Raw genomic sequence first — 21,678 nt, 5'->3', positions numbered from 1 at the left:
AACCCACACGAATTACACCTACTTCTGCAACTTGTATTGATAATATATACTGTGATTGCAACTGTCTAGAAAAAAATATCCTCAATATACTGACTTCAGATCACTGTGGCCAGAAAGTAGTTTTGGAATGGGATTGCATACCTAAGTTTAAAAGAATTAATGTTAGGCCTATAACTAAAAAAGGCATTGATAAATTTAGAGATAATATTAATAATAAACTGCCTAACCTGAATGATCAATCCTTTTATAATAATCCTTGTGAAATGTTTACAAATCTTTTTAATTTAGTTCATAATGAGTTTAAAAAAATATTTAAAGTTAAATCTTTAAGTATCACCAAGGATTTACCATTTAGTCAATGGGCAACACCTAGTATACACAGATGCAGGAACATTCTATATGAGTTATATGGCATGAAGCAATATAACAAAGACTTGTCATTCCATAATTATGTTAGAAATTATTCAAAAACTTTTAAAAAAGTTTGTTTCACTGCCAAGTGTCTATATGTCAGAGATAAAATACGCAACTCTGATAACAAAGTTAAAACTGTTTGGACAATTATTAATGGTGAAATGGGCAAAAGCCGGACAAATAGTACCATAAAACTTGTAAATGCTGGCAGGGTAATTGACAAAAGTGCTGATGTTGCGCTTGCTTTTGAAGATTTCTTTAGTAGTGTCCCTGTTAGTATTACTAAAAAATTAAATTCATCATCAGTGCTTGCGGAGTCCTATTTGAGGGACCATGTTGCGGAGTGTAATGTATTATTTGAATTGCGACATGTGACTGCAGATGAAATTGTTAAAACTTTTAAAACATTAAACTTAAAAAAAACATGTGATCTCTGGGGAATGTCTGTGAATTTAGTAAATAATATTATAGAAAACATTGCCAACCATTTAGCGTTTATATTTAATCAATGTTGTGACTGTGGTATATTCCCTGATTTATTAAAGTTTAGTAAAGTTATTCCTTTATTCAAAAGCGGTGACCAAGAAGACTGTAATAACTATAGGCCTATTTCTATTTTACCAACATTGAGCAAAGTCTTCGAGAAATTGATTTTAAACCAATTATGTAGTCATTTTGTTTCAAATGGTTTACTGCACGCCAAACAGTTTGGTTTTACAAGGGGGCGCTCTACCACTGATGCTGGAATAGCTCTTTTGTCACATATATATAAAGCATGGGAAAATTCAAAGAATGCTTTGGGGATATTCTGCGACCTTTCTAAGGCTTTCGACTGTGTAGAACATTCCACTCTATTACGGAAACTAAATTTTTATGGTATCAAAGGTTTATCTCAGGACCTCATAGCTTCATATCTTCAGAACAGGGTACAGACCGTTGTTGTTAATGGAGATAAATCTTGCGGTGCGCCGATTAACATTGGTGTTCCGCAGGGATCTATCTTAGGACCGTTTTTGTTCTTAGTGTATATTAATGACCTACCTTATTATTTGCAGGATATGTGTGAAATAGTACTGTTTGCAGATGATACCTCATTAATATTTAATGTGGATAGATATGACACAAATGTTGACGAAGTAAACTCTGCTCTTTTACGCATATCTAATTGGTTTAATGCTAATAATTTATTATTGAATGCAAAAAAAACAAATTGTGTAGAGTTTATCCTTCCAAATGTAAAAAAGATCAAAAGGGATATCATTTTAAACGGGGAGGTATTATACCCTGTCGAGTCTACTGTTTTTCTTGGTTTGACACTAGATGAGAAGCTACAATGGGGGACCCATGTTGCCACCACCGCTGCTAAGCTCAGCTCAGCTGCATATGCAGTTCGAAGAATAAGGCATCTCACCGATGAAGATACGGCTAGATTGGTTTATTTTAGTTACTTTCATAGCATTATGTCCTATGGAATTCTACTATGGGGCAGGGCTGCAGATATAGAAACTATATTTATATTACAGAAAAGAGCCATACGCTCTATATATAATTTACGTGCTCGGGACTCACTAAGAGATCTCTTTAAGAATATTGGTATCCTCACTGTACCATCACAGTATATATTTAATAATGTTTTACATGTACACAAAAACGCGGACTTACACACAAAAGTAGGAGATAGACACTGTTATGGCACAAGGAATAGAAATAAAATTGAAATGCCATTTTATAGGTTAGCTAAAGTTAAAAATTCATTTATGGGCCAAGGTATACGTTTTTACAATAGAATTCCTCATAGTATTAAAGAGTTTAGTAGTGTTAAATTTAAAACTTATTTAAAAAATGTATTAGTTCAGAGAGCCTACTACAGCATTAAGGAATATATGGAAGATGAAAATCCATGGAGGGTTGTCGCGTAAGAATAACAGGACAGTTCTTTGGCATATTATGATAATATATAATATTATGTAGTTAGATGTAAGTAACATGTAATGTAAAATTATATTGTATATGGACATGACTTTAAAAGAGCAACTATGGAGTTTCTTGCCGGTTCTTCTCCATAGATACTGCTTTCCGAATCGGTGGTAAATTTAAAGAATGTAATGACGATTCAAAAGTGCTTCTGGAAGAAGTCTAATTGAATAAATAAATGTTTGAGTTTGAGTTTTTGAGTTTGAAAAATATATATTATAAAAATCAACAATTAGAACTTTTATTTACTTAACATAATTTCACTTATAAAATTAGTCGTTGTTTTCTTATACAACAAAAAGGCGTCTTACAAAAATTAAAAATCTCAACAAAATTTTTATTTTTTTTATCAATTTTTTTTATCTAACTAAAAAAAGGATGTTGCTTCCTAGAAAAAACAAAAAAAAACTAAAAACTCTTGTATATAAAAAAATAGCAATCCCTAATTACGTGCAAGATTTACAAATTATATTTGCACAAGTCATGCATATGGGCTCCCGGCATTTAGTGCACAAATGTACAGTTTTTGCTCTTTTGCCAGGCAAACAGAATGAACATCGCTTCCTTTTATTTCTATCTAACAACAAAATCTACATCATCATCGGAAAACTCATTATCTGATTTAGTTTCTGCAATACGGGTAGGTGTTGAGTTTTCATCGGAGTCTTCATCATTTCTTAACAATTCTTCATTTAACCATTGTTCTAACATCTCTTCGTTATCAACACATACACTTCTGGGATTCTACATAGCGATAAACTAAATAAAAATACAATAATAAATTTAATAACGAAAATAAAAAAGATACGTATCTATAGTCGTGGGTCCAGTGGACCCCTGTAAAGGTCAGTACCTACCTAAGGAGTACCGAGCCGAACACGTCTGTCTCACAGGATACACTCCGGCGTACTATAGGAAGGTACTGAGCAGTGGGAGGTTCTGCGGTAAGTGCCGTGGAGTAAACGAGACTTTAAAAACTCAACCTGGGTCCATTGGACCCACGACTCTAGTTAAGGGTTAACCTAGGTATCTACTTTATATGTGATTAAATCCATGACCTAAATAAACAAAGTTACTATTAAGGTAGGTATTTCACTTAAATAATATACCTAAGTTGGATATAGTTAGACAGTAGCATAAACCCAAAAGTTACGCCCCCATATCAAGTTAGTAATATATTCCACCTAATTAATTCTAACTTGACGTTCACTTGGATTGCGAGGGATTATACATAAGTAAATGTATTAATAGAGAATATAATTTAATGCCAGGTATATCTATACTAATATTATAAAAGTGAAGAGTTTGTTTGTTTGTTTGAACGCGCTAATCTCAGGAACTACTGGTCCGATTTGAAAAATTCTTTCGGTGTAGCCCATTCATCGAGGAAGGTATAGGCTATAATATATCATCACACTAAGACCAAAAGGAGCGGAGCCACGCGTGTCGCGGGTGAAACCACGGAGCGCAGCTAGTGTAGAATACGTATCTTTGGTGTTGACCAAATTTTTTGTAAGATACTGATCGAGAATGGTATAATATCATCAAGGAAAATCGCCGTGGGCTTTGAAAGTACAAATAATTATTATATTTAACTATATTTACTCGTGACTAGTGAAAATAATGAATTAGTAGTACATAACTATTTTACATCCAATCTGCACTTTTAAAATCTATATTGAAATTTAAATTTGCACAAAAAATAAGTTAAAACACAATATCCCTCACGTTGAAAGTTGGTAAAATTGAATAAGCGTTTGTAGCTAATGTACCTCGAAAACTTTGCGAGATTCAAACTTGATAACTCGGTCCAACTTTTAAAATTTAATAACATCGTTTGTGGCGAAACTACCATGTTTCAACTTAAATATTTATGATAATAATTTATGAATTTTAATATCTTTGTAGAACGTTTTAGTGTTCTTTGTAGAGTAATAATGTGTTTCAAGGAATGCGTTTAACCGACTTCAAAGACAGAGGATGGAGGAGAATTTTTCCGTAACTATACATTTTATTGTTGAACGAAGTAGCCCTAAAATACATTTTTTTTATGAAAACCTTCTTCCTGCATTTTTATACATACAATAATTCGGATGGATGGATGTTTTTACCCATAATATACAGTAGAATAGGTAATGATTCTGGATTCAATCTAGTAGGTACAGTAATAATAGAATAAAATAATAAGAAGAGCTAAGCCATGAGCTGAAGCTAGTTATAATTATCAGCACTAAGTTATGGTCCTGAAGATCCACTATATATAATACTCCAGATATAATACTCCAAAAAGTAATAATAAAACTTAATTAACGTTTAGAAAACGGCACGCAAATCTTATATATAAAAATGAATCGCAAAATGTGTTGGTAAGCGCATAACTCGAGAACGGCTGAACCGATTTCGATAATTCTTTTTTTACTATATTCCTTGAAGTACGAGGATGGTTCTTATGTAGAGAAAACGTAAATATGTACCACGGGCGAAGCCGGGGCGGACCGCTAGTAGGAAATAAAACATCTCGACAATCGGTGAAAGATGTCGCATTAAGATTTTTAACGTCGACTGTTTTTAACTGTTTTCTCCTTTATAAACGTCTTTATGAAAGTCCCCAGAGTTTTGACATTTGCACAGTCCTTTCAACATTTCTAAGAAAGTTAAAAAAGAAATTTCTTTTAATATTGTGAAATTAACTACCCTCTCCACTGAGATTTTTACCTAAAATTAAATTAGTGCTTTAAAAAATGGAAGAAGGCTTAGGTTAGAAGGCAAAACATTATGATCAGTCTACAGGAACCAGTGTATTATTTTCATTATGACAATAATTGCGCTTTGATATTAAAAATGTTAGTATGGGAATTTTTATTAGATACGTTTTCTCAACCCAGACTTGCAAACACATGAAACAACTCGATCCTAAAGCTAGTAGCAAAAGCTTCTAACTACTAACAGTTGTATATTTATCCATGTAACTGAGAAGTGAAAAGCTATCTTATAACAAAGTAACGATTCGTTTGTACGTTTGTAGAATAATATAAATAGAAATCCCGGAACTGCGATTGAAAACTTCGCTGAAGTCATTACTAGGTACAGCGTATGCAAAATTCTATGAAACTGTCAGACTGATTAGAAAATTATATATAAATATTAAGTATTCCAATAGTACTACACCTACAGAAGACCTACAGTATCTTTGAATATCTATAGAAATATATTTTGTTTGATTAATAACTTTGATTGACTATTGACGTAAAAATTATTTGAAGTAAATCATCAAAAAAAGTTATTAAATAAAGAAGCAATATAAATCTTCACAATATGTACATCGCAATATTAACGGTATAATTTAACAGTTTATCTATACTTTATTATATTATAAAGAGGAAAAGTTTGTATGTATGTATGTATGTATGTATGGTTTTCACGCATAAACTACTGGACCGATTTTGATGAAATTTGGCACAGATAATCTTTAGACCCTGAGAAAGAACATAGGCTACCTTTTATTGCGAAATATGTACCACGGGCGAAGCCGGGGCGGACCGCTAGTTTAAGTTAAAGTAATTTTGTCCCTAAGAAAACAAACTTAGTTTTGGTACACATTAGAATTAACATAAGTTTCTCTTCATGAATTTATGCGTAGAATACTTTATTTATTTAAGACCTTTATCTCAAGAAATTTTAAATACTTAATTTACTGAAATTTTAGTGTTATGTGAATAATACAGAGTTGAATCGAAAATAAAGAAATCGCAAGAAAAAATACTTTTAACAATTGAATTAGCCTCTACTTTGCTTCATATACAAATCTTTAGTATCTCTTTAACTCGTATAATTGGTAAAAATATCTTGAATCAATATACCTACATAAATTGACGATATATTTTGGTATAAATACTTACCCCCGACCAGCAGCGATTTCTTTAATTTCTTGCTTTTGTTCGGTTTCATATTTCCGTTGCAGTTCGCGGATGTGCTCCTGCCTTATCAACTTCTTCAGAGCCTCGAACCTGTTGACAATTGGTAGATTTAATGAATCCCTATATAATTGAAATAATTTCAATCTTAATTATAGTATACTAGTGGTCCGCCCCGGCTTCGCCCGTGGTACATATTTCGCAATAAAAGGTAGCCTATGTCCTTTCTCGGGTATCAAAATATCTCCGTACCAAATTTCATGCAAATTGGTTCAGTAGTTTAGGCGTGATTGAGTAACAGACAGACAGACAGAGTTACTTTCGCATTTATAATATTAGTATGGATTGAAATTGCAATAAATGATGCTGCATTCATAAAATCAGTAAGTATCGTATTTATTAAAATGTAAGTTATTGGGGACTTTTCTCTCTATGTAATCCTTGAAACTGAGCTTTATGACCAAGATTCGATGAAAGGTTCCTAAAGTTTTAAATTTTTAAACATAAACGATTGAAAAAGTTGTCGAGAGACTCACCAATAAAATAACAATGAGCTTAGCCCAATTAATTTTCTTATTAAATAATCACATAATATACTACTTATTAATACTTCTATATAAGTATTTATTATATATCTCAATAAAAATATAACTAACCTATCACGTTGAGGGGGCACCATGAAAGTAGAAGCACCCCGGGGTCGCGAGGGTCCCGGGTACCGCAGGATCTTCCCAGAAGTATGGGGTACATTTAGCATTCCAAACATCTGCAACAAATTATAACAATTAGAAACTTGTACAAAATAATGTCAAATTAAAGTTAAATATACGATTTGTAGGATTTGGTTTTTATTGTTAAAGTTGATCTATAAATTGTTTGAAACACTAATTGAAAAATATGCTATCGGCTATACTATAAGCATGGGATACCGTCGCCGAGAAATATTTCTTTAAAATTTCATAAATTAGCTTAAACCAAGCTTAAACCCTAGTTATATATTTTGCATAATTTTATCGAAATAATTCTTCTTTTTCCCTTCGTTTTACCAAACGCAATCTTGAGAGGCATCACCAAACTCTATGTTTTTTCATTATTATTTATAGTATCAATATAACTACGTATAGGCGTAAATGCACAGTTTTACAAAACTTAATTATTCAGTTCACCACCGAACTCGTTTTTCATTTATATTCTTCAAAACAACTGCGTATATACAGAGCCTACAATTTACATGTTAGTACGGATGAAAAATGTTGGTCGGCGAGTCGTAGTTTCAACTCATTGATCTGGAAGTTTTAACAGACTCCACGGCCATATATCGTTGGTAAATTGCATTTTTTGTTCACGACACGTTACTGTATTGAATAAATGGAATATATTTTAATCTAAGTGATTTATCTGCCAGTTGCCTGTTATAAAGGAGTTATCAAGTACCTATATGGCATGAATTTTATTGTTTGTTTCTCGATTGAAAAAAAGATGACGTTTATCTTTAAAATATAATGATGACCTACTTAATTTATTTACATCTTTTCGAATTCATAATTACCAACTTATTATCATAAAAGTGGCTCTATTTATTTAGCAGAAAATGAACTAGTAAAAACAGTTAAGTTTTTATTAGAAATGCCACATGCAGACAACTCTCGCAAGAAGTTTAAACTAAATAGCCGCAGGTTAGAAATATCTTTAAGAGTTTAGTTTCAAACATAGAAAAATATCTACACTACAGAGAAAAATATTGTATGTTACCCAAGATGAAATTTTTTATCATGCTTTATTGGAGGTTTTACCTTATATTATATAAATTTTATTTAATCATAAAAACACGATTTCAGTTTAGATTTTTCACATGAAACTGAATTTAGTAGTAGTTTTCTGAGTTTTGTCTATGTTATAGTCAAACCCCGAAGCTCGGGCACTCGTAGGTTGGACTGGTCAAACCTCAGGTTTGGCATAATGACTTTGTCAAAGCCCAAATAAATGTAATATTTCGGCCTTTTACTAATAAATTTTCTTCAGTCGTTGTCTAGCTAAGGCATCTTATGCGCGTGTGATGCCAATGCTGCGTTCGCCTACGCCCGAGACTGATGCCGACTTCAGTCAAAAGGTGAAATTCAAATGTATTTCGAGGATTGCCCGATGGCTTTTGCCAAACCTAAGATGAACCAGTCCTTCCGCGAAGAGATTGTGTTTCGGGATTTGACTATAACATCTATATGTGGAGTAGTCAAAGTGAAGATGGTAGGTTACGGTTTCTGAAATTGAACAAATATATTCATCTAATAGACGCATTAATAACAAAATAGAAAAATGATGTGCTTATTAGTATAATTTCCTGATTTCAAACCTAAATAACAGTTAAATAATAAATGCATACATATTGCCTACATTGCCATATTGCATTTGCCATATTTACACAAAACACAATATAATCACACAAATCCTCTTTTCAATTCCAAATAACCACACCACTTAATAAAGTTATTCCCAATTCAACGCAAACATAACCAAATCATTTCTACAAATAGAAATGAATACACAAAGCCATATCCAAATTTGAACACGATCTAATTTGACTTAAAATTCATTTGCGACACATCATCTAATTATGTGATGCAAATGTACATTTCGGTTCGGTTTATGCAAATTTTGTGCATAATGTACTTAGTACTTGTAACAGGGCTGTAATTAGTGTGGGGGAGGCCCGGGAAATGTGACTACATTTCAGAGGCATTAGATAAATACGAAATCTCTGTATTTCAGTGGCCCCAAAGATAAACAGGTATAGTTCATGTTTGACTTGTTTTGAGAAAAAATCAAGGTTTACTCATTACATAAAACATCGTAGGTACCGTTTCGTTTTGATAGTCATGATAAATTGCACAATTTTATCGTTAAAACTGATTAGAAATATACCCCATAACTTTGCCGTAATAAATAGTTGGTTATTATTTAACACTTTAGCACAATGTACAATTATGTCACTGTTTAAAACCTACATGTAGCATGATAGGAGTTAGAGGCTCCGGATTTTGAGGCCCCACAGTGTAGGGCCTACACCTGCCCTGCTTAATTGAAAAGCGAGGTCGGTTCGCAGTAAAGGTCGGAGGTTTGATGACGTATTTACGTAGCTAAAACTACGTGGGTTGAGAGTGCACTTAATTTGAATGTGGGTGTAAAATAGCGTGTAACAAACTTCATTCAGGAGGTTTTTGACGTGATTTAATAGAAACATTCATCCGTCTAAACATGCATAGTAATTTTATACTTAAAGCTGGTGGCTGAATTGAGAATGGCTTGAGAGAGCTTATGCTCAAGTGTGTTTTGAGAAATACTCAATTCAGAAATTAGCCGATCTATAAGTTGCACTATTCGTGTATAATAAAAAGAATCGCTAAATGTGTTGCTAAGCATAAAACTCGAGAACGACTCGACCAACTCAACAATTTTTTTAAACGCTTTGTTAAGGCACTATGGACAGAAAACACGAAAAAGGGGCGATATAAGGACATAACAACTTTAACCGGAGCTAGTATATAAGCATTCAATCTAATATCTAATATATATATGTATATTATAAAGGCGAAAGTTTGTAAGGATGTATGGATGTATGGATGTATGGATATATGGATGTTTGTTACTCTTTCACGTAAAAACTACTGAACCGATTACAATGAAATTTAGCACACATATAGAGGGTAAGTTGGATTAACACATAGGATAGGTTTTATCCCGGAAATCCCACGGGAACGGGAACTATGCGGGTTTTCCTTTGAAAACGCGCGCGAAGCCGCGGGCGGAAATCTAGTATTATAATAAGTTCATTAGGTAAGAGTTTTTTGTCAATGGCCCATTTTATTCACCTTATATTTAAATTTAGTTCAGAAATAGTCAAAGTTTTGATTGACTTACACATTTCATGAATTAGATAAGTACATAGTTTTAATGTTAAAAAGTAATGAGCGAAGTGAAGTTTAATTTAACGAAATTCCATTATAAAGTAACATTCAAAACGTAATTAATTACCTATTCATTTAATTAAAAGGGTTAAAGGAGTAAATATTTCTAGGTCACTTGGTTTATTTTAACGACTCTGACCTGAGAAAGTACCAAAGGCAATCTCCATATACTCCATGTACCTATTATTTATTAAGTAGGTAGTTATATTTATATATAACTAGGTTTCTGCGCGCGGCTTCACCCGCTTTGAAGAAAACATATCAAATTATAATATGCTAAAACCATATGCAAGTCAAGAACCACCCATTTATTAAAAAAAAACGATGCGTAGTTTTAAATATTTAAGCATACATGTTTCTATGGACAGACGGCGACAGCGACTTTGTTTTATACGTAGTGTTATCTTCGGGATACGTGAGTGAAACGCTAAAATATTTTAGCGTTTCCCGTGAACTAAACTGAATACAAGCTTTTCTTTAATAAAAGCTTGTAACAAAAATATATCAATAATTTCGCACTTACTTCCAACCGGCCCTGTGGCGCAACGGATAACGCGTCTGACTACGGATCAGAAGATTCCAGGTTCGAATCCTGGCAGGGTCGAATTATAAACCAAGTTTTTGTTTTTATTCATATTTTTTATTTTTTACGAGAATATCTTTTTTTTCTACTAATTACCTTTTGTAAGGCTTATTCGCTCGAAACAATTGGCAAGAACAATATTGTCAGCCGTTAAAAGGAAACAGAATAAAATCTTTTGTATAGGAAAATAAAAGAAAACGTTCCGTTGCAGTCGCTAATCGTCTGTGAATAAATTAATTTGTTCACTTCAAAGCTCGGCTATTTGTATTGAGTGAAAAGAAACGCTTTGGAATTCCGTAATGAATTTATAAAACCCATTAATAGATTTTCAAAACAAATTATGCTAATTGAATTCTATTTTAGTAGATAAGTAGTCTATTTTAAGTGTAGTAGACACTAATGTTTTTAAGCTTTTGAAGCAAGTATTTTCCATTTTTTATAATTAATGTCTTTAGCGAAAAAGAAAAGTTTATTTTAAAGTACCTACAACCTTTAATTTACGCATAGTTTACGCATAACTACATACGTACGTTTCTTCAATTCCAACCAATGTCAATATTGACTCCCTTAATAATTTTTTTTGCTCATCTTCTGTAATTGATCCGCACGTTAAGAAATGTACTATTAATACTATTTCTAAAGCTCCCATTCCAAAATTTACTCCTTTTTGTTTCAGTCAATTCACTGTGTGTAGGGTTAAGAAAGCTATATTATCCATTTCTTCTAAAGCCGTTGGCAGTGACAACATTGGCCGTAATATGATCATTCCTATCCTTGATACCATCATTCCCATTCTAACTCATATCCTTAATTTCTCCATAACATCCTCTCAATTTCCAACTCCTTGGAAAGACGCTCATATTATCCCCCTTCCCAAAAAAAATAATCCATCTACTTTTGGTGATTTCCGTCCCATATCCATTCTTCCTTTCTTATCCAAAGTCCTCGAACGCCTTGTTAATGAACAGTTAACTATGTTTTTAAATTCCAACAAGCTGTTTGATCCTTTCCAATCCGGTTTCCGTCCCGGTCATAGTACGGCTACTGCTTTAGTTAAAATCACTGACGATATACGTATGGCAATGGAGAATAGGCAACTTACTCTGCTCACTTTGATTGACTTTAGCAACGCATTTAATTCTATAGATCATGACATAATGTTAGCTTTATTATCCTCATTAAACATATCAAAATCTGCAAGTAATTGGATATATAGTTACCTACGGGGACGCCGTCAACGTATCTACAACAACGATTCTTATTCTTCCTGGTGTGATATCGTTGCTGGTGTTCCTCAAGGTGGTGTACTGTCTCCGCTTTTATTTTCCCTATTTATTAATTCTATTTCAAACAACATTTCCTCTCTCTATCACTTATACGCGGACGATCTACAAATCTACACGCACTCGTCTTTTGAAAACCTACCTAATGCTATACGTGAAACCAATAAAGACCTATCTTCAATAATCGAATGGAGCAAAACACATGGTTTGAATATCAACCCAGTTAAAACTCAAACCATTATAATAGGAAGTCGTCACTTCATTAACAAAATTGACTGGGTTGGTATTCCTAAGATTACTGTTGATGGGATCGTTATTCCATACAGTTCCACTGTTAAAAACCTTGGCATATATCTGGACCAAACACTTTCCTGGTCTCAACAGCTACAGGAATTGCGAAAAAAAGTTTTTAGCTCTTCGGCTTCACTTAGACGTTTACGTAATGTTCTACCAATTCCCACTAAAGTTGAGCTAGTACAATCATTGCTTCACCCTATCCTTGATTATTGTGACAGCGCCTATCCCGACCTTAATGAAAAGCAACTAGATGCTCTTGAACGTGTTCAAAACCTCTGCATAAGGTTCATATTCGGTTTGCGTAAATATGATCATGTTTCCTCCTTCCGTACCAAACTGAAATAGTTACCTATACGCCTTCGTCGGAATGCTCGCATTCTTCATCTTCTTTACTGCATTCTATTTGATGTCAGAACACCAATCTATCTAAAGGAGAGATTTAAATTTCTTTGTTCCAATAGCCTTGTGTTGAGATCTACATATAATCTCTCTCTTTTGATTCCATCTCATCATTCAGATTTCTATCATTCTTCTTTCACAGTACGTGCTATAAATCTTTGGAATGCTTTACCTAATCCAATAAAACACGCCCAAACAATATCTTCCTTTGATAGACTGGTTAAAAATTATTATCTTTCGCTGTAAAGTCATTTGTATTTATATTTTTAACGCCTATATGCACATACTTAATATATTTTTATGTATGTATGTTTATTATATATGTATATATGTTTATTAAATATGTATGTATTTTTATGATATGTATGTATGTTTATTAAATATTATTGATATGTTATATATTTTATATTATTTATTATTTTATCATCTTCTTCGTTCTTGCATTGTTTTACACCTCCAAAATTATAATCTTCCAGCATTTCCTTGATCACAGGTTGTCTGGTAGAAATCACTTGTTAGTGATAAGACCGCCTATTGTACGATAATCCTATTTGCTGTTATTCTTTTGTATTGTTTTATTTGGTGTACAATAAAGAGTTAATTATTATTATTATTATTACGTAGTATAAAACAAGGTCACCTTCTCTGTCCCTATGTAGGTATGCTTTAATCTTTAAAACTGCGCAACCGATTTTGATGCGGTTTTTTTAATATATAGAGTGATTCAAGAGGAAGGTTTAATTATATAATTTATTCGGTTTAAGACAAAGAGGGCGAAGCCGCGGGAGGAAAGCTTTGTATAAATGACACTCCGTGTAACGTTTTATTTCTTTTCATCTTCTACATATTGTATTATGAATAAACCTCTATCTCTGTTTTTTATTCTATTATATTTTCTAGTACTGTGCAACAGTGCATCTATCTATATATATAAAAAATGTGTGCGTGTACTAGAGTACACACGTAAGAAGTGAAACTTCTTTATGTCCTTATTTTTCAAAAAATAATTTACTATATACAATATTAAAGAAATACGTTAGTCACACGCTCGTCGCTACCTACTTAAATATTTACACCGGCCGCTGCTGCAACTCGCTCGCTTCGCTCTGTCGGCTCGTGCGGTAGTTCAAAAGTTAACCTAAGATGCTCGTCGCTTCGCTCCTCGCTACCTATTTACATATTTACACCGGCCGCTGCTGCAACTCGCTCGCTTCGCTCGCTCGGCTCGTGCGGTAGTTCAAAAGTTAACCTAAGATGCTCGTCGCTTCGCTCCTCGCTACCTATTTACATATTTACACCGGCTGCTGCTGCAACTCGCTCGCTTCGCTCGCTCGGCTCGTGCGGTAGTTCAAAAGTTAACCTAAGATGCTCGTCGCTTCGCTCCTCGCTACCTATTTGAATATTTACGCCCAGAGGCGGCTCGTGACAAAATTTTATGGGTGTTCACTTGAAATAAAACACTGAAAATACATGGTGTAAATCAGTACAATTTATTAAAAAAAAATATATATATAGATTCCGGGATTCAGGGATTCCGAAGACTCATCATGCCCCCATAAAGCAATTTGAAATGCACCACAAAATACGACACAATCTATTAACCTTCGTAAAATATGTCTGTTTTCATCGACACGGTCATTGAACTCGCGTATTAACTTTCGGTAGGTACCTACGCGGAATCTAGTGCTTTACGAATGTCTTGTCGTCCCGCGTCCGATAGACGCCAATTGCAGTTCATTCAACAAATGGTACCGAGATTGTGAATGTTTTTTCATCTTGATTGAAAGATGAGCTAAGTCGTCTACGCCCGTTTCAGTCCAAGCACTCTCACCTGACACCTCCGCCGGCCGCGCCCGCTTTAAATAAAAGACACGGAAAACAAAATAGTTTGTTGCTTTCATCACAACCACACAACCACGGTGTTTTCACATATTGTTCAGATTTAAACACACGCGTATATGTTTTCGTTTTTGTCGTACATTTTTGCGTAAGATCAAGTTCAGGCCGTGGCGGTCCCTTAGCTTTACATTCAAGCCGAATTTGTAACGTTTTATCACACTTTTTAATGAACGCCACATTATAATTATTGTTCATTTTAACACTCACAAGTAATACTGATAACTACAGGCTATTTCAACACGTATTTTATAATTTTAATTAGAAAATTGCATGAATCGCGCGCGAGCATTGAAGTTGACTCGAGTGTTTGTTTATATTAATAGAAGTGGTAACTGGCAACGTCGCGCCGCGCCGCGCGCGCTATCGCTGTCCTGCCGGGCGGTAAAAACGAACCGGCAACGTTTGCGGGTGCGCCGCTCCGAATTTTGCTACTTTTTCATAGAAAATCTTTTGTTTCACGCGCAGGGCTTTGGCAAAACCCTCTCTTTCACTCCTATTGGATTTCGTATTAGGAAATGTACTAAATCTTTTTTCATTGGATCGCAATCGTGAGCGCACCGCTTCGCGCGTTACATTAATACAGTAGGTATTATACAGGTGTATGGGATGATGGAATGATGGATATATTCATTGGTATTAACAGTAGTTTTAAAGATTACGATTGATTTTAAATAGTAATAATTAATGTTAATAATTAAATTAAGGAGTATGATTTTATTATAATTATTTATGGGAGTTCACTGCACCAGCGCTCCTTAGGGCGAGCCGCCTCTGTTTACGCCGGCCACTGCCTCGACTCGCTCGCTTCGCTCGCTTGGCTCGTGCGGTAGTTCAAAAGTTAACCTAAAATGCTCGTCGCTTCGCTCCTCGCTACCTATTTAAACCCGCTCCTATTTTACACGCTACCTATTTTACACCGGCCGCTGCTGCAACTCGCTCGCTTCGCTCGCTCGGCTCGTGCGGTAGTTCAATAGTTAACCTAAGATGCTCGTCGCTTCGCTCCTCGCTACCTATTTGAATATTTACGCCGGCCACTGAAGTTTTCAGCTTATAAAGGATTTCGACTTAGGCGGATTTTGATTGGACAGAGAGTTTGAGGTTTATTCTTATAAATTTTGAATTCATAAAATTATAATTGAACACCTGACACCAATCAAGCAAACACGTGTTTACGTGAGTCATAGTTTTATTATCGTATACTCCTAAAATGTTTTCTAAGAAACAATTGTGTACTTACATTGTCGGCACGTTCTTAAAGTCGGTAACTTATTTTTGTTCGAACAATAGAGGTAATAAATTCCTAATGATCAAGTTGTAAAGGTTGTAAAATAAAAAATATTCTATATTAAAACGTATATAATATAATATGTGCGTCATTAATTACTGACTGTTTCGAAATTTGGTGCAAAATAAAATAGTGTGTAAATAAAATTTGTAAAAAATCAATAAAATAAAACAATTGAGTAAAGATCTATAGGCATATTATGTATGTATTTATACAAGATATGTATATATATATATTTATACAGGGAACTTCTCAACGTGTTATCTATGAAATTATACTTTTACTCAATTGTTTAATTTTATTTACACACTGTTTTATTTTGCACCAAATCTCGAAACAGTCAGAAATTAATGACGCACATAGTACATAATATATACATATTAAGACAGAGGTTAAGCTTAAATAACTTGAAAAATAAATAACATGATCACGCCCACGTGTTGGTGTTTTAAAAAATTCAATCATAAACTGAGAATAACTGTAAATATTTTAGAATTAGAAAAATAAATATGTACCACAATAACATTCAAGTATTAGAAAAAATTTATACATAATTCCACCCACGTGCTAGTGTATCTATACATATTATCTATACATATTATAATAAAATTGAAAAAATTGAAAAATACAATCAAAAAGTGAGGTTAATTTTAAATAACTTAGAAAAATAAATACCATAATTACACCTAAGTATTAGAAAAAGATATGTAATTACTTACTTTTTTTTTAAATTCACTGGAATTAGAATAATTAAAATAAAACACTTTGATTGTGCTGATCACTTTAATATAATATTATCACGTCACCATAGAGCGTTGGAAATAAATACGAGTGCAATAGAAAAACGGTCAAGTAAAGTGGTAGGACGTACGTTAAAACGATACGATATCCCTACTCCGCTGGAGAAAGTATACGTCGAATCACGCGTGGTAGGGATAAGAAAAAAAATGTCACGAGTACGGCGTAACGCAAAAATGTAACGCGCGCGGCGTAACGCAAAAAATGTAACGCGCGCGGCGTAACGCAAAAAATGTCTCACAAAATTTTTGTCCACCCCCGATAAAGAAGTTTCACTTCAAAAATGAATCGCAAAATGTGTTGGTAAGCGCATAACTCGAGAACGGCTGAACCGATTTCGATAATTCTTTTTTTATTATATTCCTTGAAGTACGAGGATGGTTTTTATGTAGAGAAAACGTCAATATGTACCACGGGCGAAGCCGGGGCGGACCGCTAGTCTATAATATAAAAATGAATCCCAAAATGTATTGGTAAGCGCATAACTTGAGAACGGCTGAACCGATTTCGTTAATTCTTTTTTTATTATATTCCTTGAAGTACGAGGATGGTTCTTACGTAGAGAAAACGTAAATATGTACCACGGGCGAAGCCGGGGCGAACTGCTAGTATATATATAAAAATGAAACCCGTCTCGCGTTGTCACGGCCGCGGCATCACGCGTGAACGGGTGGACCGATTTCGATAATTCTTTTTTTATTATATTCCTTGAAGTAAGAGGATGGTTATTATGTCGAGAAAACGTAAATATGTACCACGGGCGAAGCCGGGGCGGACCGCTAGTTGTCAATACAAAAGTAACCTTTATACAATTAAGGTCACACCCACTATACTCTCTATCAGACTAGTTTCAAGAAATTTATTAAACAACAATAAAATCTAATTTTAAACCAAAGCGAACTTCCTATTATCCCGACTCTCGGTTTCGCCTTCCTTTGAGCAAATGCTTTGTTTTATTTTCATCCTTTGTAAAAGCCTGTCTTGTATTCGCCCACACTATTTGCCACTAAAAATATATTTACCGGGAAATGTTGACTTTGAACAGTATTGTTTCCCGAAAAACGGGGAAAAAATTCCACATCGAAACCCTGTGATGTGGGTTGAGAATAATTCGACAAAGCGTGTATTACTTATTGTTTTTTTTAAATGTGAAAATTGCATTTGTTTAGTTGTTATCATTTAATACGAATTACGTTTTTGTTTCAAGGAATTGCAACAATCGAATTCTTTTAATATTAACACAATCTATACTTATATTACTCACATATAATATTATAAAGCTGAAGAATTTTTGTTCCTTTGGACGCGCTAATCTCAGGAACTACTGGTCCGATTTGAAAAGTTATTTCGGTGTTAGATAGCCCATTTATCGAGGAAGGGTTATATTACATTATCACGCTTAGACCAACAGGATCGGAGCGGGTAAAACCGCGGGGCAGAGCTAGTAAAATATATTTATTTAACCGCAGACACTACTAAAACATAGAATGTATATAAATATTAAAATAACGTAATTATGCTGATAATAAATATTTTAGCTTGTACGTAATATTTGTATTGAAATCTGTTTATAAGAGAAGATATTTGAAAAAATAACGACATGATGGCGTATCTTCAAAGAGATGCTGGTTTCTAATTTAAATTCCAAAGTTAGTTAGGAATTCTTATGAATTTATTTAATACTAGCGGTCCGCCCCGGCTTCGCCCGTGGTACATATTTACGTTTTCTCTACGTAAGAACCATCCTCGTACTTCAAGGAATATAATAAAAAAAAAGAATTATCGAAATCGGTTCAGCCGTTCTCGAGTTATGCGCTTACCAACACATTTTGCGATTCATTTTTATTTATAAGAAGAAGATTAAAATACCTGACACCATTTTAAAATATTCTACACCAACTTTGAGAAAGTTATTAAAAATATCTGGAATAAAATTCTTGATACTTGTCTAGAAAATGTTCTCTATTTAGACAGTTGAACGAACATTATTTATACCTATACTATCTATATATACAGGGTGACTGGTAATTCGACGTGAAAAACCGTCATAGCTCAATAACCATCCATTTTTGACCCCTGGTTAACTGGACTTAATTTGTTGCAAATGACCACTAGTATAACCCCTTTGAAGGATCACGTCGAATTACCAATCACCCTGTATAAAACTCAAAGGTGACTGATATAGTGATCTATCAACGCTCAGCCCAAACCACTGGACGTATCGGGCTGAAATTTGGCATGCAGGTAGATGTTAGGACGTAGGCATCCGCTAAGAAAGGATTTCCCGAAATTCTTGCGGGAACGGGGAAAAACGGTGATGCACGTACAAATTCGTGGGCGGAAGCTAGTTATAGATAAAAGTCTAAATTTTCATGTTTGTAAAAAAACTGGTAGCTCGTAATGTAAATATAAGGTACGCGAAATTTACAGTCAGTGTTTTTAGTGGTCTCTGTACACCAAAACCGCTAAACGAATTTGGATGATATGTGTGTTCTTTTAAAATGAACGAGAGTAACAAAGATCACATAATAATATTGAAAAACATTTATATTCTGACGATCCATAAAACAAATTATCATTTTATCATTTGCTTCAACTCAAAGTAAGCGAAACGGGTGGAATAGTTAAATAGAATTAATAACCACAACAACAAACAATTAATTATTATTTTACTAAGCAGATGTTTCAAAACTTCCCCGTGAACTTAGGAAGTTAAAGTTACAAGTCACGATGAAGTAAATTGTTTTATTCAAAAAGTATTCGCACCAAAGTATTTGATTTTGAACTTTGTTGTTTACAAAGTTTTTTTACAAAGTTTTTTACGCAATACTTTGAACTTGACTAAATTACATAATAGAAGCCAATGCAAGACAAACAAACAGAAACAATGGACTTTTTCACTGTTTCGAGTTTAATGCCTCGAGTGTTATGAATTTTATGATGCAATTGTTAACAGTAGGGGCAATTGTAAAGGTTTGTAATATCAAAAATGACCACTTTCTTAGTGTAGTGTGCTTATATATTTATTTATATTAATATTAAATTAAATTTTATATTAGAAAAGCCTTTTGGATTAAATCATAAAAACAATATATGGTACCTACCTATACTCGAAAATAACGTAGCTTTCTAAGCTTGAAACACATTTTTAAAAATTCAAAAATCTAATAAATTATCTTTATAATATTAAGTAAGATTACTTAATTACAATGGCGAAAGCTTTATATCGAGAACAAAACTGAAATAGCAGATTGAATTCAGTTGAATGACCCTGATAAGAAGATAAACAAAGTTCATGTGTATAGTGTTTCATTATTGAATCACAGATAAAAGGAAAGTCAGACAACATTACAGAGAAAACTACTTTCAAATAACGCTAACGTTAAATAAAAGAAAACGGATATTGCACTAGGGCAGCCTTTCCCAACCTTTTCCAAAGGCCCCTAGAGTCAGCTTACCATGATCCCAACAAAAAAACTTATTCGCATAAGTTGAATTAAATTATTTAAAAATTGATTGATTTTTTGCAGTGTTTTTGTATGAATAGCTTAGCCACCCATCACTTGATAAATTATTCCATCTTTAAACTGTAAAATACAAAGTGCAACCATCAGAATAGTTCGGTCACTAAGGCTTTCGTAATTTTCTTGATTTGTCTGCGGAGCCCAGCCCCCCTATGCAAGTGGCTTTCTGTTAGCGTATCTACAGCTTACGTCAATCTCATACATTCGTAGTCTATTCTAGTGAACGCTACGCTAACAGAAAGCCACTTGCATAGGGGGGCAGGTTGGGAAACGCTGCACTAGGGAATCATTTATTGAGATCGACATAAAAGCTGGAATGGAAACTAATTTCAACCTGACTTCTTGGACGTTTTAAAGTTTCACTTCAATAGTGTTATAAGTTCGGACGGTGAAGAATTGAAATCGGGCTTTGTGAATTTCAAAAGATTTAAAGTTAGGGAACGGTGTCATTTACATCATTTTAAAGTTTTCAGATGGATTTTAGTGGACGTGATCTTTCTGCAGATCTTTTATAGGGAATTTAGCATAATATGCAAAGGATTTAGATTGCAGTTCTATATAAAAAATAATATAAAAATATATAATAACAAATATATAACAATGATATTCACAGCATTTCGTCAACTTATTTGAATGCAAAAAGTCAAATTTTAAACGAAGTGAAGTTAGAATAAACACAAACATTTCCTGTTTTTATCATTTTTAAATCAATATACAACATGTAATGAATATTTTACGATTATTATCAAATATTTATACAAGCTAGCGTGACATGCCCTTTTCTATTTTAAAATTTCGTACAAATATCGCTCCTTTGTCAAAATATACACAAATGATTCTAAAAATTAAAGCAACATTTTCAATATAACTTAATAATCTTCAAACAAAATAATAATAATAGTTTAAAAAAAACTAAAAAAACACGCTTTTTATAGAAAACTATAAAATAGAAAATTTTATCAAATTAGTGTATTGTCATCGGTCGTCAATAAATCTACAAAGTTTGAACGGAATCTGGCCGTTTAAAGTGGGTCAAAATCGCGCCCAAAGAAGTTGGTTATAAACATACAGGTGAAGCTAATATAAAGCGTGTAAAAAGATGAAACACTCACCTCTCCATAGTCAGGGGTGCGCACAGCGTTGGGGGGTGCTTTGGTGATCACGCGGCCATAGGCTTCGCGGGGCATCGGCGGGTATTGGTATCTGAACCTGGATAAATTATAATTATATTACTTAATGAATTTTCAATTTTTAATATTGAAAAGGCAGACGTCCATAGTCCCCATAGAACCAATATACCAGTCCATCTAACACCCCCTTCCATAACCCAGTTTTGTTCATTTCCA

At 33.7% G+C, this 21,678-nt stretch overlaps 1 protein-coding gene and 1 non-coding gene across 2 annotated transcripts in view; one reads left to right on the top strand and one right to left on the bottom strand.

The window, feature by feature from the left end:
- The window catches only part of LOC149898038 (uncharacterized), an 88,593-nt gene that overhangs the window by 6,957 nt on the left and 59,958 nt on the right, over positions 1–21,678 (bottom strand). The window contains exons 4-6 of the mRNA XM_090115930.1: positions 21,445–21,541; positions 6,959–7,068; positions 6,288–6,395 (exon numbers count right to left, since the gene is read on the bottom strand). Coding sequence (XP_089972056.1) covers positions 6,288–6,395; positions 6,959–7,068; positions 21,445–21,541 — 315 coding nt within the window. The remainder of the gene's footprint in view (positions 1–6,287; positions 6,396–6,958; positions 7,069–21,444; positions 21,542–21,678) is intronic.
- TRNAR-ACG (transfer RNA arginine (anticodon ACG)) lies at positions 10,796–10,868 on the top strand. Its single transcript has one exon. It is a non-coding gene; the product is annotated as a tRNA-Arg (tRNA).

Source organism: Colias eurytheme, chromosome 24, assembly GCF_061535395.1.
Source record: "Colias eurytheme isolate Ceu_HAF_F1 chromosome 24, ilColEury1 Martin Lab GWU primary, whole genome shotgun sequence".
Classification (NCBI taxonomy): domain Eukaryota; kingdom Metazoa; phylum Arthropoda; class Insecta; order Lepidoptera; family Pieridae; genus Colias; species Colias eurytheme.
The sequence above is the reverse complement of the archived record's forward strand: the minus strand, read 5'-3'. Positions and strand labels throughout refer to the sequence as shown.